Here is a 23,159-nt window from a genome sequence, read left to right as displayed (position 1 = left end):
TTCTTGGCTGCTACCTGACTCTGGGGAAGGATGGAGGTCAGGTACATGCCGAGTTGTGGGGCAGAGCTCTCAGTCCCTGAGGGGATGTGCACTTAACCTATGAGTATCCCTGTGCCCCAGAGAGCAAGGCATCAAATAGTCAATAAAAGCACTTCAACAGATTCCAAGAGAAACTGTGGATGAAAGGAAAAATATTTCTTCCTGCTTTCTGAATGTAGGGTCCTGCATTCTCATTTTGCATGGGATCTTACAAATTATGTAGTTAGCCCTGACTCCTTCCTAACCATTCTTGTATCTGTTCGGGGTCAGTTCCTCAAACAGATATTCTTGAATCATGTTATAGAAGGTGTCACAAAACTTTTTCTGTAAAGGGCCAGAGAGTACAATAGGTTATGCTCTGTGGGATGTATGGTCTCTGAATGGGTATGGCCATGTCAATAAAACTTTATTTATGGACACTGAAATTTCCCCAACCTTTTAAAAATGTTAAAAAATTTTTTTAGCTTGCTGGCTTTACAAAAGTTGTAGGAGGACTGAATTTGGCCTATAAACTGTAGTTTGCCTCCCTTTTAAGTAGAAATATGAGGAGATAAGAGTGCTTCCCTACAGGAGAGAGAGATATTTTAGAGAGGAGAAGCCACAATAAGCACAAGTACAAATCATTTTACACATTGAAATTGGAAAATCCCATTTGTTATTTCAGTGAATTTGTGAAAACATATTTTCTTTCTTATACTGAATGGCTTAGCACGTTTCCATTTGAATAGTTAAAAAATTAAAATGTATTAAAATAAGACAAAATTTAAGGAAATATTCTTGACCCAACCTCTCAACCTCTTTTGTTAATATTGCTACCATCTCTTTATTTTTTTTCCATTAATGCTGTTTCATTTCTCCACATAAATATTTCTTTTTAATCCTGTCTTTTGTGTTTTGAGGCACCATCCTCTTATCTCTAGGTTTGAACTCTTGAATCTTACTTCTAGTCTAAACTCTACTGCTGACTGCCATGTGATTCTGAATAAGTTAGTTAACCTCTGTGAGCCATTGTATTCTGTGCTAGTTAGGGTAAATAATCATAACTTCCGTAAGAGACAAACCCCAGAATCTCAAAGGCTTACCATAAAAGAGATTTACTTCAAATTCTCAGAAAGCCCAGTGTAGGTTGAGTGACCCTTCATTTTGCAACAGCAGCATATGGAGAGTAAGAAAGAGATGGAGAAGGCTCCCTTCCACTAACAATTAGAATTAGTCACATGGCCCTAACCTAAATGGAAATGAGGCTGGGAGATAAAAGGGAAAATAAGGTTATGGTTTGGTTTAGCAACAAATTGATGTGTAAAATGATCCTTATAACAGGGGTTGGCAAACATTTCCTGTAACAGGCCTGTCAATATTTTAAGCTTCATGGGTAATAGGGCCCCTGTTGCGACTACTCAACTCTGCCATTGTAGCACAAAAGCAGCCAAAGACGATGAGTCTATGAAGGAGCATGGCTGCATTCCATTAAAAGTTTATTTTTAGGAGGCCACCCAGGTTTGGTCCACAGGCCATAGTTTGCCAACCCCTGCCTTCGAGTATGACTAACATATAATGATTTTCATCCTTCATCACCATCAGATTATCAGATAGCTTTGAGCAGTGATTTCCCCTTCAATGTTCCTCATGTTGGTTAATAACTAAAAATTGGTTCTGAAGAAGCAAATAGAATGAGGTCAGATGACCACTGATCAGTGTTTTCCCTTTGGGATTACATTAGCCTGTCTCCTTTCCTCCAAATATTTCATTAGACACTATACAAGAGTGCGATCACAGCATTCTACACAGAGAGAGGGACACAGCATGTAGATTTGTATAATCCTAGCCTAAGCAGTCTATGTCTATACTGCATCTTTCTTGTGGAGGAGAGGTGTATACATTTGTGTTTCCCACAAAACTTCCCATCTTTTGACATCCACCAAGCAAGAAATCTATCAGTCACTCTTGACTTCCTCACTTAAAGTGAACCTTCACAGTCAATCAAATGCTAAATCCTAAAGAGCTAACCTCATTAGCATCTCCTAAAAATATTCTGCTATCTCCAGCCCTATTGCCTGCCACGTCAGGACCTCATTATGTCTTGGCTGGAATTCTATAACATCCTCTTAACTAGTCTCCCTTCCCCTATACTGGCCCTGACCAAGCCATCCTCTAAACTGCTAGAGTAAATATATTAAAATGCAAATCCAACTATGAAGCTCCCTTGCTTAAAAATCATCCAGTGATACCTTAAAATATTCATGTTAAAGACCAAACTTCTTAGCATGGCGTGTAAGCCCTTTATGATTTGGTCCCTGCAACTTCTAGTATGTCTTGTTGATACCCACCACAACTTTCATACACTCTACACAGCAGCCATACTGAACTGCGTGCAGATTCGTACTTTTCTTCTTCCCATCCTTTTTGCTACCTAATGCCTCCCTGTCACCTCTGCTTCATCAAGAGTCAATCAGCCTTTAATCACCTGCTTAAGGAAGCCTTTTCTTGATCCCCTCCAGAGGCCCAACTTCTGGTACCCTTTATATGCTGTTCTTCCACCTATCATCACCCTTATCACTCTACTGCACCAAAGCATTTGGATTGCTTGTCTTTCCCATGTACCATCCCTCTTCTCACCTCATGTCAACTGGCCGATAAGAACAAATGTTCGTCTTACTACTGTCACAGTGCTTACCATGTATCTGCAATTTAGTATCAACTCAGAAAATATTTGTAGAATAAATTAATTCACCAAAAAATCACCTATTTACTTTTATGAATTCAAGACAAATTGTGTTTCTAATGTAATTAAAACCATGGGTGGTCAGAATTCAGAAATATGTATTTAAGAAACAGAAGTAAAGGAGTCATTTAGAGCAGTTGGTCTGACCTTTATAAAATTTATGAGAAGAAACATTATATAAATTTAGTCTATTGCCTATAAACAAAGTAAAGCAAACCACCACCACAACAACAAAAAAACAAAATAAAAAGTGATTGACACACCTATATTTCCACTGGAGCCAGAGTCACAGCTCATGCCTTTTAATTGTTGTAATTAAACAGTAGAAAGAACATTGAATGTGAAATTGAGACTCAGTAATCCCCAAGGACAGACATTTCATGAGTAACAAAACCTGACATTAAATGCAGATCTTTTTTCCTTCAAAAGCAACTGAATCCTATGTGAATGCTAATTTGAATTCTTCTATCAAGTTGATGCATGATGATAATAAATGATAACATTTTCTTGTATAATAGAATTTGTGTTCCCCAACTTCCTTCATCAAAATATTGCAATGGTGAAAGAATAAAACATATTGTGATAATTTGTACATCTTATGCAAAATATCTGTGAATGCAGACCCTTTCAACATCGTTGTTTATCATTTTTTATGGAAGTATATCATTCATACATGAACACACATAAACAATAAGTGTATAGTAAAGATTGTGAACTTACAAAATAAACATACATAACATCACACAGGGGACTCATACATCACCCCTCCACCAACTCTTTTGTTGTGAAACATTTGTTACAAACTTTGCAAGAGCATCATCAAAATATTACTACCAACTATAGTCCTTATCTTACATTTGGTGTATTTTTCCCCCAACCCATGCTATTGGTGTGACCTATAGACTGTGGTTAACAGCAATATTATGATATTCTTCCATCAATGCCAAGCTGCACTGTGTTGATAATGGAGGTGTATGGAAAAAGTGTGCCAAATGTATGCTATGGACCATGATTGGTGGTAATAGTCTGATGATATTATTTCATAAACTGTAACAACTGTTCTACCAGGGTGTGAAGTTGTAGGGGAAATCTACACATCTGTATGATTGTTTTGCAAGTTCACAATACCTGTTTATCATTTTTTAAAATTTTATTTCAACTTCAAAAAATAAAATAACAGACAAAAGACAATTTAACAAATTATGGAAGCATTGCTTTAAAAGTTGATTATATTAGATATCAACTAGATGATATCTACTTGAAGAAATGCATGACCTGGAATAGACAGGATAATTTTAATGTTTTGCAGGAAAGTATCTCTAGAGTAAAATGATTAAATTAACAAATATTTGAGGGCAATTATATCATTAGTAAACCAAAAGTTTATTGTGCTGTGGAGAAACGTATCAATTTAAATATGTTAAATCCTCTTTTTTATGGCTGAAAGAAAATCTACCTGACTTTCCTTGTGATGAGATTCAAACCCAAAAAATATATTTTTAGCCAGTGTCATTAAAAACATTTGTGAGGCAAAAGAAAAGGAGAGAAGGCTATGGCACATTGAAATATTATACTTCAAATGACCTTAATATTAAATATATTATTATTTCAGTAATATAAATTTGAAGAATAGAAGGGAAGAAAACTTGGATTGATTTTTGAAAGAAGCACAAAACTCTGCAATTTTTCTGGGGGGCAATGTTAGAAGCTCTACTAGGCAGGGGAAAAAATGTGGATATAATTAAAACTATGTCAAAATGCCAGAAAACTGCTATAGGGAACAATCCATCACTGACTAAGGATATAGATTAGATATAGCTTCAACTTTTATGTGTACATTGACTTTCTGGCTATTTGGGGATTAATTAAAATCCTTGAAAGAAAATCAAAGTTCATGGCAAGTACCAACTAGATTCTTAGATTTTGGAAAATATTTTATACAACTTTACTTAATTCTGATGATAAAATTATAGCACGTTATTTGGGGGCAATGTTTAATGACACCAATTCCTAGGACTAAATAAATAATAAAAAATGGGACATCCTTACTTATGCTTCAGTGGTGTGAGGGCCTTTAATTATTTGTTTTATTCTTATGGTCCAGCAAATGCCAGTTGATTAATAAATGTTAGTTGAAAAAAAGGTGACTTAAAATTACAACTTTTTGAACTGATCAAGAAGAGAAATTCTGTGTACTATGTTCTTACAGTTTTCTGGGGGAAATCTAAGGAAACATTTAAATTATCGTATCAACCATGCCATAATATGGAGTATTATGCCATATGCTAATATACAAAAGTTTAGTGTCTATGTAAAATACAATTATATTTTAAGTGTAAAAGACAGATAATAAGAAAAAATCAATTATTATTTAGATTAAATTGATGGGGAGATTGGTCTAAAGATAAACATGACCATATTAATAATCTTATCATGCTCATTTATTTTAGCCTAAACAACGAACATCTATTGTGTCTTCTCTGGATTTTCATCGAATGAATCACAACCAAGAATATTTTGAAATCAGCACATCTACAGGGTGTACAAGCTTCACTTCCAGCCCTCCTGTTAGTCCACCCACCTCTTCTGTGGGAGCCATAGAAGTCAAGAACGAGGGAACTGACCATACAGGTAGAGCAGTTTACTTATGCAACTATACTTTTGAACTTTTAAAACCTAAAGCCTTTATGAGTTAGAGGAATTAAGGGGAGTCTTCATGCAAATTGCAATGTTTTTTAGTTTGCCTACATGTGTGGCAATGTAGGGCTTTAAGATTTTTATCAGAGGGTAGCATATTATTCTTTCCGAATACATTTAACAGCCTTTCAAGTGTTAGATACTAAAAATGATTATTTAATGCTATTATGGTGGTTAAATAGCCAGGGACCTAGAAATGTTCTTCCTCCACCATTATTGAACCTTCTTCACTCACTGTTTTCCACTAATGAATATACAACTTTATTATTAGCTTCTTTCAGTCTGGAAAACCCATATCAAGATTATCTAGTAAGACTGAATTGGAGAATGACGTTCCATCTACTAGAACCAAGGTGAACTTGGAGAGGTGTGTAGGGGCATGAGATTGGGTTAAGGAGAAGATTAAGGAAGTATAATGTGATTGCCTAACAGTATTAGGGAAGTATGATGTGATTGCCTAACAGTATTAGGGGCCCATTTTATGTTTGTGTTAATGAATTTACAGTTAGATTAGTCAGTGTGATTGTTTCTGCAGAACCCAGTTCAGTTGAAGAGGTGCAGGTGCAAAGTATTCAGAGAGTTGAACTTTTTCACATATATTGTGATTTAGTCAAGTAAGTATATTGAAGTGATTAAAGGGTCAGTAAATATGAAAGCAAAGGAATGAGCATAAAATGGAAAAGGAGGGGAGCAAGGATATCAAGGGGGAGAGGGATAGTGAAGAGTCAGTGTGATCATTGGATTGGAGGTTGCAGTGGACTGAAGGATTGCTGGAGTTAACCTGCTAAAGAAGGGGGCTGGAATGAGAAAAGATATGTTCAGAGAGTGGGAGGCACATGAAACCAAGAGGCATAATAATTACTGATAATCGCAAGGTCCTCAGACCAAGAGTGAGGAGCTGAGGTAACCTCTTCTCACATACTGTAAATAAATCGGTACAATTTCTGGAAGAAATGTTTCATATAGGGAACTATATTTATTACTACTTTGATCTCCATTAATTATATTTTGGGTATATAGTTGAGAGGGTCCTTTTCCATTGGGGTAGGTATATGTCAAAAGTAAAGGGCATCTCTAAAAAGAAGATGAACAGAGAGCAGAGAGTGAGCACAAACAATGAGAGGGTGGAGGGGAGAAATAAACAAATAAAAATAATCTTTTTTTTTTTAAAAGAAAGAAATGGTGTCTTAGCCTATATTGGTGACCTATAAGTGATGAATTCTTGAATGAAGATATCCTGAACAGATGTATTATGAATTTCTGGGGCAAAGGAGCCTGAGAATCGCTGGTAATAAGAGATGCTTCCTCTTTATGGAAAGATGCTTCCAGAAAACTCTGTATTTGCAGAATTGTGTGGGCTAATGCCTTTTCAGGGGCACCTGCTAAGCAAGTAGTTACCCTGTGTAACTAATTATCTCCAGTTTTGTTAGTGGTTTCAAACCATCACCTCCTGCTGGAGAAAACTGATGGGGAGGTTGGAGGGAAGGTGCTAAAAAGAGTAAAGTAGAAAAGTGCTTCTTTCCCAATGGGTAAAATAAGAAAAACAAAAGCTTTTAAGTGCTTAGCAGCATAAGCTGCTTTTCTGCAAAGGAGAAGAAACATTTGAGGAGATCTAAAATTAGAAGAGCGAGAGGGTGTCATGGACCTTTCCTGCTGATCAGGGAATGCCAGAAAGGCAAATGAAGTCCGTCCTTTTAATTAGTTCACACAGACTGGAAATAGACGTCTAGAAGATGAGACAGACATTCTACGGCAGCCACAACGTGCAGGCTGCTGAGGAAGGCTGTGGCTTGCAGTGGGCATGAAGGCCAAAAACAGGCTGCTGGGATGATACTTAAACGCCAAGCTGAGATTCAGGGTGAGCTGATACAGGGACAGTGAAGAGTTAGTGAGAACTTTACATAAATATTTCTTTTCCCAAGGCTTTATTTCCTTAAAAATATGCATTAAACAAATTATCTGAATTCTTGATTGTTAAATTCAGTGCTTTAGGTAGATCAGGATTTTAAGTAGCCAAAAAAGAAAGTAACTTTATATCTAATCCCATACATCTAGAAAATTAAATTCCTTATCTATTCTTTTTTTTTTTTTTTTTTTTTTTTGAGGTGCAGGGGCTGGGGCTTGAACCTAGGACCTTGTACATGGGAAGCTGGCACTTAACCCCCGAGCCACATCAGCTCCCTCTTAATTCTTGATAAAATCATGAAATGCCTCTTTTTCCTGCTTCCTCTGCTATCAATTTACTTTACACCAGTGCATTTGTGCCTACATTACACATCACACAGAAGATATGTGTTAGTAGATGCTTGAAAAAGAAAAAAATAACACTGTGTTTCAATACTTAAAAGCACGAAGACATCTTATACAGTTAGATGATGGGGTCATATGGGCTAGTTAGTGCATATGTTCACATGAGAACTGGTTATTCAAACTAGGGAAATAAGTTGAAATAAAACTATTGGTTTGTTTGGGCAGGATCAAATTAAAATTATTAGTGTATATCATTACAAGAAAGTCTGGAGTGCTCCAGGAGTCTCAAAGAGGGTGATTGATCTCATCCAGGGGTCTGTGAAAGCTTCTCCAGGAAAGTGATACTGTGTTTGGGCTCTAGGAGACAAAGGAATAACTAGGCCAGATGAGGTGGAAAGAGTATTCTGCAAAGAAGGAGTAACATATCAAAAACCCAAACCTGGCAGTGGAAATTAGCATGAAGCTCTGAGTGAACTAAAAGAAGCCTCTGAGGCCTAGAAGGCAGAAAGCAAAGGGGAGAAATGGCAGGAATTATGGCTAGAGAGGGAATAAGGCTAGCCATGCAGGGCCTTATAAGCTATGTTCAGGATTTTGGTCTTTGTCCGAAGAATAATGGGAAGACATTGACAGGTTTTTAAGCAGAGAGAAACCTTCCAGTACATTTTACTGTTTGATGATTTCTACTTTCTCTGCAAACTGGGAGGCAAGGTCATTCTTGAAGAGTGGACATGAAAAGTAAACAGATACTGAGGAGAGTGGAGAATGTTTGAAATAGCTTTTGTTCAAACTCCTAGCAAAGAGCAGGTAGGTGAGGCGGTGGGCTATTGAGAAGGATTCCTAGGGTGTGGGTTCACCCCCAGCATAACCGGTGGCCTGTAGGTGGGGTACTTGGCCACAAATATCCTGGTCAAGGGCGGGTACCTCATTCTGGCTGGTCTGCATCAGCTCCCTCTCAGGGATTAGGTGAACCCTCTTCATCTCTGCCACATCTGCCATCTGTCCACCCCCACATCTGCTGCAGAGCCACCTGTCCCCTTGCCAAGGAGGTCCCATGGCATCCCATTTGGCTTTCGCCCTAGCTGCCTTCTGAGGCCCCTTACTGGAGGCCACAGGAACTTCTGGGTCTCATGCATACTTTAAGAAAAAAAGTGTGGTTCAGAAAAATGTATCCCCAAAGTCCTCCTAGGTGATACCAAGTTTAATTTGATATGTCCATGCCCCAGAGACTAAATGGGGTTCAGGTCCCTATTTCCTTATGTTCACCCAATACCTGTATATTACACTACTTCTCTAGGCTGAAGCCGAGAAAGAAAAATTCCAGGACATGCATGTTGAACTATTTCTCTAGCCTACCTATCTCGGTCAACCTTTTCCTTCTTAAAACTCCTCAGAAAGGGGTATGTCCTTCCTCTTCTGGGGTGGACTTCCTCTTGGTTTGTACAAACATGAACATAATAATTAATGTAGCTTTACAAATGTTCTGTAAATGTGGTCATTATTATTATTTGTATTGTTGTTATTGCAATGGCTTTAGGCAGTTAGCAGAGCCCATACTCAGAAGTCAATACAAATGCAGAGCAGACAGGAGCTATGAGTCCAGACAGGCAGCCAGGACTGTAAATCCCCAGGGCGGTTAGGAACAAGCAGGTCAATCTGATGATGGTGGGCAGGGTTGCAATTTCTCTTTTCCTCCTGCCCCAGTTTTATGTGGCCTGGGGTGGGAGAACAGTGAAAGCTGGAAAGTGTGTTTCTTTTGGGAAAAGCCAGAGTTCTACAAGTGGTAATCCATCCAAACACAGTAGAGGAAGAAAGCAACTGTTCCAGAGAGTTTTTGTGTTGAGAATCTGCGCTTTCTTAATCTTTTATTAACCCAATTTCTCTTGCTTTTATCTTCTGTTAATGCGTGTGAAAATATAACTGCTTTGTTAGCTTCTTTGCAATTCGATTTCAATGCTGCCTATATCTGCTCCCTAATTATCTTGTCTACTTTTGTTTGCCTGATAGTTTTTCTCTCCTGATTTTCTCTGCTAGACTGTTCATATCTCTTGAAAGTTTTCCTTGTTTATCATTTGTATTTTTGTGGTATATGTGCAATCATTATAGCTGAAAGTATAACTGTGGGCAAAAAGCAGACAATATTTTAATTTTTTTAATGAAGAGAAAAAAACTCTTGGTATTTCCATTTCTGTGCTTTCCAGAAATCCCCTCTCTACACACAGTTGGAAACAGTTTCCAAATTGCTAGACTATCTCTGTTCACATCTTCTATCTCTACAGTCATAAGATCACTTTCTACAAAATCAATTAAAAAAAATAAGATCACTTTCCCTTTCTTCTCTGCACCTGTCTATCTGGGGATGGTGCTCTGTGTATTTACCAGAGCCCTAACCCTTTGTGAGCTTCCCCAAATTTTCCATTATTTATTTCTAATTTCTTTCCATTTTGATAAGAGAACATACTTGTATTATTTTTGTTTTAGTTTCCCAGGTTATTCTAAGCAAATACTCTAAAATGGGTTTGCTTAAACAATGAAAATTTATTAGTTTAAAGAAGCCATAAAAATGCCCAAATCAAGGCATCATTGAGGCAATGCTTTCTTCCCAAAGACTGGCTGCTGGTGATCCTTGGTCCTTAGTTCCTTTGCTACATGGCAAGGCACATGATGGTGTATGCTGGTCTCTACCTTCTCTTCCAGGTTTTGTTGATTTCTTCTTCTTGCTTTCATGGCTTTCTCTTCTGAATCCATTCCATTCATAAAGGACTCCTGTGAAAGGATTAAGTCCCATCCTGAATGAGGTGGGTCATACTTTAACTGAAGTAGCCTCATCAAAAGATCCCCACTAATAATGAATTTATACCCACAGAATGGATTAGATTTAAGAGTATGATTTTCCAAAATTTCGGTCCTTTCAAATGTATTGAGACTTGCATTGTGGCTTAACATATGATCTATCCCAAATAATGCTCTAAGTGCACTTAAGAATGTGTATTCTGCTGTTAAATGTATAGCATGTTCCATATACGCCTGTTATGTCAGGTTGGTTTATGTGTTGTTCAAGTCATCCATTTCCTTCTTCATCTTCTGTCTAGTTGTCCTATCCATTATCGAAAGTGAGGTATAGAAGTCTCCAACTGTCATTGTAAAACTATCTATTTTTCCCTCTGATTGTCCACTTTTGCTTCATATATTTTGGAGCTTTATTGTTGGTGAGTGAAGTAAATGATTGAAAAACTGAATGAATATTGGCTTAGTTGGAATTGTCAAAGAAAAAATTGCATTGGACAATGTTAAAATAGGCAAGGATTACTTTACCCAGGGACTTCTGCAGCAGGGAAGAGACACTAAACTCAATTTCACTGAGACAGAGCAGCAGAGTTTTTAAGGAAACGGTATGTCTTAGTGGAAATGTACTAGAGGATGTTCAGAGGAGGATAGATAAGTAGTTTACTGAGCTTACAATTAGGGCCTTTTGCTTTGGAATGTTTTCTTTTCTGTGATTAAGCCACCTGGAGCTTGTAAGGGAGGGCCAGGGAAGATGAAGAAGGAGATGAGGAAATACTGTAGAGTAGGGGTACTTAACCTTTTTGTTCCACCAACCCCTTTGCCTGTCAGGTGAAAACCATGGACCCCTTACTAAGTCCACACTATACTGAATATTATTTAATAAATATATCACATGCTAACCAAGATGTCCCCACAAGAACAGTGTTTTTTTTTAATTTTCAATTCAAGCTCACAGAACCCTTGTTAAGAACCTCTGCTATAGAGGCACCTCTCAGGTGCCTGGATAACATGAAGGCCATGGTAAGAGTGTGGTCAGGGGACTGGAGTCAGGGAGAAGCCTGTATAAAGTTCAGTGCACTTAAGACATTAACACAGCTCGGTCAGAATCATACCACCTGCTATCTGCCTCTATGTAATAAGACCAGATCAGTTTTACTGATCAGTTTTACAGTTTTACATAGCTGTCTTTTGAGCCATGGAATCTATCTTCATAAAATGACTCAGAAATATCATTTTTTAATGTACATTTTCATTACATAAATGATCCAATTTTACAAGTGAAAAGATAGCTATTATTTACATTGGGAGGATATTCATTTTTCTTGGATAATTACAAATGAGTTGACCTAGCATTGTGAAATTATTAGTATCACTCCAGAAAGCAATGTGTCTGACAATATGCACTAATTTCTCATTTCCTTCCCCATTTTATTTTTGCAGGCTAATATCTAAGGCTTAATTACCAAAAAAGTAAAAATGTTAGTATCTGTTTTTTTCATAAGGTAGACCATACAAAGTATGGCTTTTACTTTCTTTCCCAGAACTGACTTTATCTTCATCATTCCTCTCTCTAGTTATTGCATTAGCCATGTTTGAGGTTGGGGAATATTCCATTAGCACTGGAGCCTTAAAGAAGACAGGACCTTTCAACACATTGGTGTTGATCAGAATCCAATGTGCAGAATAAATACCACTGATAGCAAGCAGTTCACAGCATCTGAAATGAGCTCTTACTAATATGTGATGTGAGTTTTCAATAGCATAGTCCCCCTTACTTAGAAAAATTAATGAAGTATATTAGGAAGTCAAATACACTACAAAGATTCAGCATTTATTCCATAGTCAAATATGTAATTTTCGTATTATCATCTGTTTTCAATCTGAACAGGCCTTGTATGTCTGTTCTCTCTATTAGCACAGATGTCTTTGTTCTCTTTATTAACTCAGATAATCAAAAGTTGACTATATAAAGCTAATAATAGATTTCAGATTTCCTTCTGGAAAGCACATAAGCACATGTCAAAGGAAGCATTATTAACTAAACAAACCTATCAGTTCCTAATGATTAGCATTTTGACAAGCTGTTGTCTTAGATGAAGGATTTTCATCATATATTATATAACTTCAAAGCATTTTTCGAATTTCTTCTTGATCTGAGTCCTAAGTCAATATTATTAATTTTCATTTAAATTTAAAGGAAACGTTCAGCTCTATTTTAGTTTCCTTAGTGGATTTCCTAATCTATGGATGTTCTGTAGGCCATTAATTTGCTACTGGGTTTTGTTTCTACACTTAGTTATAATTCTCTTGAACAGGGCAACATTCTAATAAATAATATGTCAAGTTCTCTAAGCTAAGTAATTTTCCATTTAACAATATATTTGCATCCTGCAGTTGCCATATAAAAACTAAAACTAGAATATCAAATACAAAATGAGCCTGAATCATTTTTCCATACCACAAACTTGGTATATTCCCTTTCAGACAACTACTAGTGGTACTTTACCTTAAAACAAATCATTAATATATTTATCTGAAACTAGGTCTCTATCATTTGATAAGTAGTGGGGTCATATGTTAATAATACTATTTTAGCAACCCCAAACATATGAACTATTGTAGTTGGGGCCTGAATTATTGATTGGTTATAAATGAAATGTAAAATTATTTATAAACACTAAGAAAAAAATGAGCTACATTATCAAACTTATTAGAAATACCAGATAAAGTTCATTCATTTAAAAATATATTCATTTCATATATATAACGTGCCAATATCCTGGTAAAATAGTGGGGATTCATTAATGGAAAGACATACTCCCTTATCAAAATATGCTGTGGTGAAAAAATAATTAAAATCTAATGATATTGGGAGAGATTTCCAGGGAAGATGGCAGAGTAGGGAGCTCCAGGACTCAGTCCTTCCACCAACCAACTATTAAACAGGCAGGGACTGTCTGAAACAACTATTTTGAAACTCCAGAGGCCAGATGAATACTCTAGAGAATCAAGGGAAGAGTGGAAGAGGCTGATAAACGAAGGAAAAGGGCAGTAAATTGCTCTCTCCTCCTGGCAGATACCAGTGCCATCCCCCATACTTACAGCAGGTCATCTTGGGGTCCAGCCCCTGGCTAGGTTACTAATGACAGACAGGGACATACAAATCCTCTTTCCCAAGATTAGATGTGGACGCAGCCAATCACTGAACATGGCTTTTGATTAGCGGATCCCTGTTACCCATCACTTAGTTCAGCTATTGTTTCAGCCTGCCCCAGATAAAGTTGGCAGCAGCCATTGTATCAACCCAACCCCAAACAAAGGCCCTAGCAGCATTGTTTCAACATTTCCGGGACAGAGGTGGAGGAGGTAAAGTTTTAAAGACACAGCATACCCTCAGGCCTGCAGGGGAAAGTTAGCAGAAGGGCTTTTGCTTGCCAGGCCAGGAAAGCTCATTTTGGGAAGCCAAAGAAGAGTTTGGTTCCTTTCCCTCCCCAGTACACTTTGGAGTGAGCTGCACTCCCATCATGGGTCCCTGGCCCTGTTGTGACTGGAAAAGACTGACTTGCAAAAGTCCTCACCAGGGTGACACTGCTCCAGAGTTTACCCTTCAGGCAAAAGCAGCTTGAGAAAAGGAGTATTAAAAACTATATAGGTAGACAATCTGGGACAAAGGGCTGCTGTCTTCTAATACCTAAAAGAGAGAGTTCAGTCTTCTGGGAAATGGAGGGGTCAACCAAACTTCTATAAACAGTGGATCTCAAAAACAATGACAAGCAAAATCCCAGGACAACACACATGCCTAGAAATAAAGGGGAAATCCTGCACACAGTGTTCACCTTAGGCAGACCTTCCTGATAGGAGAGCTGAAGCTCAAGAAAAGTCTCTGTCTTATCCCTAGCTTGTTATAAAACCAAGAAACAGACATTTCAGAGAATAAATCTCAGAGTTAACATTTGTAAATATTAAAATGTATAGTGTACAACAAAAGAGTACAAGACAAAAAAAGAAATGGGAAATGATGGCCCATCAAAGGAAGTAGATAAAGATACAGAAAACACCAAGAAAAAGATGAGAATGTGGACATACCAAACAAAGCCTTTAAAAAGTGATCTTAAAAATTCTCAAGGAGATGAAGGAGAATACAGAGAAAGAACTAAAGGATATCAGGAAAGCAATGAATAAGCAATGTGACAGTCTAAGTAAAGAGACGAAAACTATAAAAAGGAACCCAAAAGAAGTACTGGAGTTGAAGACCAAAATAATTGAAATGAAAAATGTCCAAGAGGGTTTTAAAAACAGATGAATGCTAACAGAAGAAAGAATCAGTGAACTCAAAGGCAAGGCACTTGGAAAATTCAGGCTGAGGAGCAGAAAGAAAAAAATTACTAAAAATGAAAATAGCCAAAGGCAGGTATGTAAAACCACCAAGTGCAACAATATATGCATTATCGGAGTCCAGAAGAGGAAGAAAAAGAGAAAGGGACAGAAGGAATATTAAAAGAAATAAAGACATAAAACTTTCCAAATTAGCAAAAGATGTGAATATGTGCATTCAAGAAGCTCAGAGAATATCTGATAGAATAAACACAAAGAAAACTACACCCCATCATATAATGATTATAATATTGCATGCAAAGGACAAGGAGAGAGTTCTGAAAGCTGCAAGAGAAAAGCAGTGTGTTATATGAAAGAGTGCCAATTTCTCATCAGAAACCCTGGAGGCAAGAAGGCTTAGGAAAGAAAACAACTGCCCAACAAGACAGTGAGACTCTCTTTCAAAAAGAAGGAGATATAAAAACATCCTCAGGTAAACAACAACAATAACAACAACAATAACAACAACAACAAAACTGAGAGAGTTCATTGAGACTAGAACTGCCCCACCAGCAATGCTTCAGAGTTCTTCAGAGTGAAATGAAAGGACAATAGACAGTGGTTCAAAGCAGCATAAAGAAACAAAAACCTGTGGTAAAGGTAGCCATTTGATTAATTATAAATGCCAGTGTTATTATATTGTATTGTTTTGTATGTAACCCCACTTCTTACTTCCCTCAGGTGCTAAAATACAAGTGCATAAAAAGTAATGATAAATCAGTCTTTGGACATACAATGTACAAATCTATAAGTGATTGCAAAAAAAAAATGTTGGGACAGAGGGCTATACGAAAAGAATATATGCATTCTATTGAATAAAGTTGGTATCAAACTAAATAGGAGTGTTATATATTGAGGATGATAAATTTTAACTCATGGTACCTACAAGGAAAACAGATGAAAAATATATCCAGAGAGAAATGAGAAGGCACTCACTATGGTAAAGTATAAAAAAGCAAATAAATATAAAAGTAGGCATTAATGGAAGTGAGGAACAGAAGAAGAGTAAAAGAATTACAAAGGCTAAATAACAAAATGGCAAGTGAAACTTCTGCATTATCTGTACTGACTTTAAATGTAAATGGGTTATACTTTCCAGTTCAAAGGCAAAAAAGTACAGCCCAACCATATGCTGTCTGCAAGAAACTCACCTTAGGGAAGCAGATACGGCTCAAGTGATATGGCTTCTGCCTACCATACGGGAGAACCTAGGTTCGATCCCTGGGGCCTCCTGGTGAAAAAGAAGAAGAGAAAGTGTTCCTGTGTTGCAAGCCAGTGCCTGCATGGCAAGCCAAGTGCCCAAGTGGTGAGCCGAGTGCGCATGTGAGTGCCCATGCATCAAGCCAAGTGTCCACATGGTGAGCCAGTGCCTGTGCAAGTGAGTCATGCAGCAAGATGATGACTCAGTAAAAGAGAGATGAAGGAGAGAGTCAAGCTGGAACACAGCAGAGACCAGGAACTGAGGTGGTACAATTGACAGGGAACCTCTCTCCACATCAGAGGTCCCCAGGATTGAATCCCAGTGAATCCTAGAGGAGAAAGATGAGAAGAGAAGATAAAAAGAGAAATAGGTACAGAAGATCACACAGCAAATGGACACAGAGAGCAGAAACAGCAGATCAGGGGAGGGAGAAAAGGAAAAAAATAAAGTTTGAAAAATATATTATAAATAGATAAAAACCATTTTTTAAAAAATCCCACCATAAAGTCACAGATACAAGTGGTTGAGGATGAAAGGATTAAAATGTATATAATATGCAAGTAGTAATCAAAAGAGAACAGGGATGGCAATACTAATATCTGATAAAATAGACTTTAAATAAAAACAATTATGAAGATCAAAGATGGTCTTTACATACTGATAGAGAGGCCAATTCAAAAGGAAGATGTAAAAATTAAATATGCACCAAACAGCAGAGCCCCAAAATATATGAAGAAAAATCTAAGAGATTTGAAGGGAGAATTTGACAGTTCTATATTAATAGTAGGAGACTTTAAGACACCACTCTCAATAATGGATAGAACATCTACAAATAAGATTATAAGGAAATACAAGTCTTGAATGATACACCTAGCCAACTAGACCTTAAAAGGCATACATAGAACACTGCACCTAACAAAAACAGAGTACACATTCTTCTCAAGTGCACATGGATTATTCTCCCGGACAGACCATATGTTGGGTCACAAAACAAGTCCTAATAAATTAAGAAACATTGAAATCTTATAATATATATTCTCCAATTGACCACAATGAAATAAAGATAGAAATCAATAATAGAAGATGAAATGGAAAACTCATGAATATGTGGAAATTAAACAACATACTCTAAAACAATTAAAGGGTTAAAGAAAAAATCAGAAACAAAATTAGAAAATATCTTGAAGTGAATAAAAATGAACATACAAAAACCTATGGGGAGGGAGAGGCAAGATGGTGACAGGGTAAGGAGCTCCAAGGGTCATTTCATCCTACAGTGCAGTTAGTTATCAACCAGAGCTATCTAAATCACCTATGTGGGGGACCCAGGAGATGAGAAGAGCATCCTGCAACATCTTTGGAAGAATGGGAGGAGGAGACTGCCCATATGCAGTGAAGATTTGAGAGTAGAGCACTCCATGCCCTGGAGGCCAGGGGGTATCCCCTACTGGCAACACAAGCTGCCTTGGGAACTGTTCCACGGCTAGAGTTGGAAGCTCCATTTCCCCAAAACAGGAGAGGAAGAGACAGGCAGGCACCAATTTCAGTTACTGATTAGTAAATTTGGCTAGCTAAAGTCCAGTCTTAAGAACAGCTAAAGTCTGAACCTATCCAAGTCAGAAACAGGCCTGTAGCCTCCATTTTAACTCCACTCTGGCATGAGAGGAAGCTGAGCTGATTGAAAATCACAGTAAAGGTAAGGACTAGCTTCTTTCCACTAGGGTTGGATTGCAGCCCTAGCCTAAGCTCCAACCCCACCTCTGGCAGGAAAGAAGCTGGGAGAAGCTCCACCAGCCTCTTTGGCAACTGCAAACACTTTCAGCCCACACAGACTAGAGTGTTGGTCACTCCTGGGGATCTACACCTGCCTCTGACAGGGCAGGAGGAATAGTGCTCCCTCAGCCTCTCTGGGCAACTGCAGCCACTTTTAGCCAGCACAATCTAGATTATTGAACAAATCTTTGGCTCCTTCCCTCGCCCTGACAGGGAAAGAGGAGGGATAGTGCATACTCAACTTCTCCAGGCAACTGCAGGCACTTTACTACATGGACTAGAATGGTGGGCAAGCCTCCCTTGTAGGATAGGAGGAGGGCAGTGTTTCCTTAACCTCCCCAGGCAGGTGCCTTCTGCCCACATGGACTAGAGTGCTACACACTCTAGTGGATGCCTCAGCAGAAGGGATAGTGCTCCCTCAACCTCTCCAGGCAACTTCAGTTGTTTTCAGCCTTCATGGTCAAGGCAGTTAGAACATCTCTGACTCTATCCCCACCCCACAACAGGGAAGGAGGAGGGATAGTGCCTCCTAAGCCTCTCGGGAAAATTGTAGTCACTTTCAGGCTGCATGAACTAGATTATTAGACATGTCTATGGCTCCATCCCTGCTGCTGACAGAGCAGGAGGGACAATGCTCCCTTACCCTCTCTGGGCAACTGCAGTCACTTTCAGCCTGCATGGACTGGATTGCTACACCCACCAGAGACTCCATTCCTGCCCTTAGCAGGGATGGAGTAGGGTTGGTTCTTCATCAGTCCACCTGGGCAACTGTGGTCAGTTTTGACACACACAGCTTAGTTTGATTCCCCATACCTGTGACTTCATCCCTACCCCAGGAAAGAGAGGAAGGGGCATGGAACACCATTAGTTTCTTTGGGAAAATACAGACCATCTTCAGCTACACAGCATGTATTATTGCACATGGATGCAGCTCTGTCCCTACTTCTGGCAGGAGAAGTTTCATTGGTTCCTAGGGCAACACAGGTAGTTTCAGCCCTCATGGCTTAACATCCCAACCACATCCTTGGCTCCTATTCTGCAACCAGCAAGGGAGAAAGAACAAGAAACAGATGAAAAATAACTGAAAAAAAATTTAGATTGCCTAAACAGGAGCCACTATAAAGTTTCCAATTAAGTTGAACCAAGTATCAAAGAGGACCTGTAGCATAAAGCTAATCAAATAGAAAGCCCTAGACTAAAGAGAGAAATGGGGCCAAGAATAAATACATCTAGTAAATCAGATGTGAAGACACCAACGAAAAAATTACAATCCATACCAAGTAACTGGAAGATATGGCCCAGACAAAGGAACAAACTAAGCCGCCAGATGACATAAAGGAGTTGAGACAACAAATCATAGATGTTCAAACAAATCTCCTTAATAAGTCAATGAGATGACTAAAGAGATTAAGGACATCAAGAAGACAAAGGGTGAGCACAAAGAAGAATTTGAAGCATACATAGAAAAATTGTATGGGAAGGAAAGGCACAATAAATTAAACAAAAGTGAACTAGATGAAGTTCAAGGGAGATGATATCAAAGTAGGTAGGCAGAGCTCCACAACAAAGCTCCTTGAGTTAATAAATAAATTCAACAAAGTGATGGGGTACAAGATAAGCACTCCAAAATCAGTAATGTTCCCATACACAAGAAATACACAATCAGAAGAACAATTCAAGGGAAAAATTCCATTCACAATAGTAAGTAAAAGAATAAAATATTTAGGAATATATCTAATCAAGGATATAAAGGCCTTGTACACAGAAAACCAGAAAATATCCCTAAAAGGGATTAAAGAAGACCTAAATAAATGGAAGGATATTCTGTGTTCATGGACTGGAAGACTAAATATCATTAAGATGTCAGTACTATAGGGGGCGGCGGACTTGGCCCAGTGGTTCAGGCATCTGTCTACCACATGGGAGGTCCGCAGTTCAAACCCTGGGCCTCCTTGACGGGTGTGGAGCTGGCCCATGCGCAGTGCTGATGCGCACAAGGAGTGCCCTGCCACGCAGGGGTGTCCCTCGCTTAGGGGAGCCCCACGCACAAGGAGTGCACCCCGTAAGGAGAGCTGCCCAGCGCGAAACAAAGTGCAGCCTGCCCAGGAATGGTGCCGCACACACGGAGAGCTGACACAACAAGATGACACAGCGAAAAGAAACACATTCCCATGCCACAGACAACAACAGAAGCGGACAAAGAAGACGCAGCAAATAGACACAGAGAACAGAAAAGGGAGAGAGAGAAATAAATAAATAAATAAATAAATCTTAAAAAAAAAAAAAAAGATGTCAGTACTACAAAAAGCAATTTATAGATTTGATGCAATCCCCATCATAATTCCAGCAACCTTCTTTGCATAACTGGAAAAGCCAGTCATCAAATTTATATGGAAGGGTAATAGTAGGCCCTGAATAGCTAAGGCCATCTTGAAGCAGAAGAGTAAATTTAGAGGACTCACACTTCCTTATCTTAAAATATTACCAAGCCTCAGTTAACAAAACAGCATGGTAATGGCACAAAGACAGACATGTAGACCTAGACCAATGGAATAAAACTGAGAGTTCAGAAATCAGCCTTCACGTTTTTGACTAACTGATTTTTGACAAGGTGGAAAAGAACATCCAATTGGAAAATTATAGTCTCTTTACCAAATGTTGTTGGGAAAACTGGATCTCTAATGCAAAAAGAGGAGGATTCCCACTGTGACTGTTTGAATCTTTTTGTAGACCTCATAAAATCCTATTCTTAATGCTAGTCCATTCCTGTGTGTAGAAATCTATTGTATGCAGGACCTTTTGATTAAATTACTTCAGCTAAGGGCCTTTGAGTAGATTCATGGCCCAAAGTGAGTCTTAGTACTCTTATTGGAATCCTTTATAAGTAGAGGAATAAAAAGCTATAGATACACAGAAAAAATGTTGCAGAGACAGAGAGGAACCCAGAAGCTGAGAGAGAAGGCCCTGGGAGCCAGAAGTTCAAATTAGTGGAACACAGAACCTGAAAACCATGAGGCCCGGGGAGAGGTGAGAGATGAGCAGGCACCACCATGTGCCTGATTGCCCACAGCTGCAGCTCAGGGAGAAAGGATCTGCTCATGATGCCTTGATTTAGATATTTTCATAGCCTCAAAACTATAAGCTTTTAACTTAATAAATCTCTACTGTAAAAAGCACCTGATTTCTGCTATATTGCTCCCAGAAGCTTTTAGCAAACTAAAACACTTACTCATACTATATACAAAAATCAACACAAAATGGATAAAAACCTTAATATAAGAGTTAAAACTATCAAACTAAAAGAAAACTAGGGAAGCATCTTCAGACCCTTGTGCTAAGCAATGTTTTTTTAAGATTTTACACCCAAAGCACAAGCAACAAAAGAAAAAATGGATAAATGGTACCTCATCAAAAGTAAAAACTTTTGTTCTCAAAGGACTTTATTATGAAAGTAAAAAAAAAAATCACCTACACAATGGGAGAAAATATTTGGAAACCCCATCTGGTAAAGTATTAATACACAGAATATAAAAAGAAATCCTTCAACTTACCAACAGAAAGGCAAACAACACAGTTGAAAAATGGGCAAAAGATTTGAATAGACATCTCTCCAAAGAAGATAACCAGAAAGCACATAAAAGGATGGTCCAACATCATTAGCCATCAGGAATATTCAAATCTAAACTACAATGAGATACCATTTCATATTCATTAATATGGCTGCTATTAAAAAGTAGAAAACAATGAGATTTGGAGAGGATGCAGAGAAATAGGAATACTCATTCTTTATTGGTGACAATGTAAAATGGTGCAGCCACTGTGGATAGCATTTTGGTGGTTCCTCAGAAAGCTAACTGAAGAACTACTGTATGATCCAGCAATCCCACTGCTATTTATGTACTGTAAAGAACTGAAAGCAGCAACTCCAACATATATTTGCACACCAATGCTCATAGTGACATTGTTCACAATTGCCAAAAGATGGAAGTAACACAAGTGTCCATCAACCATTGAATGTGATATATGCAATAGAATATTATTCAGCCATTTAAAAAAATGAAGTCCTGGTACATGTGACAATGTGGATGAATCAGGAAGACATTAAGTTGACTGAATTAAGTCAGAGAAAAAGGGTCAACTATTGTATGATTTCAGTATTTGAAACTGTAAAAACAAACTCATAGAACCAAAATCTAAAATATCATTTACCAGGTGATGGGATAGGGATAGGAAATGGGAAGTTAGAGCTTAAAATGTATTGAGTTCTTATTTGGAATTCTAGACAAGTTTTGGTAATGGACGGTGGTGATAGTAGCACAGCATTGTGAATGCAACTAACAGCACTGAAATATATATCTGAATATGATTTAAAGGGGAAATGTTAGATGGTTTCATAGAACAAGTAAATACTTGTCTTATGACTTGAAGAATTTATCAGATGACTATTGGAAGAACATGATGTAGATGGAAAGAAGAGAATAAGAAATAGATCAGAGACTCTGGAGCCCAACTTATATGGTCTTAAGTCTTTGTTTTGCCACTTAGCAATGACCTTTAGGTAAATAATAACATCTCAAAGATTCTTTGTTTTGAGATAATGTGGATGGCATGACCTAACATAGCGCCTTGCACATGGTACACACTCAACAAATATTAATTTTTCCCTTCTCACCTCCTTTGAGCCTGATGACAATCTTATAGATAGATAGTAGAGATGTGTGTAAATTGGTGATACACCACCAATTTAGAGATCAGGAAACCAAGACTTCACAAAAGTTGGGAAACATGGTTAAGATCTACAACTAGTAATTTAGTGGCAGAGTTAGGACTAGAACCTACATCTTCTTACAGAACTTGTTCTACTATACCATGCTACAATAAGGGTTTTAGAAATTTTCCATTCACTTAATTTAATTATTTATTCAGTCAATAAATATTACTTGAGCATCCATTAAGTGACATACTCATTGCTATACAGGAATGATACAGCAGGGAACAGTACAGTCAAAATTTCTTCTTTCATCAAGTTTCAAGTTTACCAGAGAACTTTATACCAGTAATTTCAAGACATTTTAATGAGTGTTATGAAGAGCATTTTTAGATGCTCTAGGAATGTATTGCAAGAAGACTTATTCTAGTTGAGGGGTTCTGAGAAATCCCATGAGAGGCTATTTTTTTGCCAAGACCTATAGAATGAGCAGAAGTTGTCTGGGTGGAGAGGAGGAAAGATTTTTCCAAACAGTATGAGGTTTGGAAAAGATGTAAATGAGAACATGATATATTTAAGGAACTGAAACTGATCCAGGATAGTGAGATAAG

General features: G+C 38.0%; 1 protein-coding gene across 9 annotated transcripts in view; it reads left to right on the top strand.

Moving 5' to 3' along the window:
• ANKS1B (ankyrin repeat and sterile alpha motif domain containing 1B) overlaps positions 1 to 23,159 on the top strand; it is a 1,292,741-nt gene that overhangs the window by 607,188 nt on the left and 662,394 nt on the right. For all 9 annotated transcript variants that reach the window (XM_058308590.2, XM_058308586.2, XM_058308588.2 and 6 more), the window contains exon 12: positions 5,212 to 5,392. In XM_058308590.2, coding sequence (XP_058164573.1) covers positions 5,212 to 5,392 — 181 coding nt within the window. The remainder of the gene's footprint in view (positions 1 to 5,211; positions 5,393 to 23,159) is intronic.

This window comes from Dasypus novemcinctus, chromosome 12 (genome assembly GCF_030445035.2).
Source record: "Dasypus novemcinctus isolate mDasNov1 chromosome 12, mDasNov1.1.hap2, whole genome shotgun sequence".
NCBI classification, from domain to species: Eukaryota; Metazoa; Chordata; class Mammalia; order Cingulata; family Dasypodidae; genus Dasypus; species Dasypus novemcinctus.
Note: the sequence above shows the minus strand (reverse complement) of the source record. Positions and strands in the feature narration are given on the sequence as shown.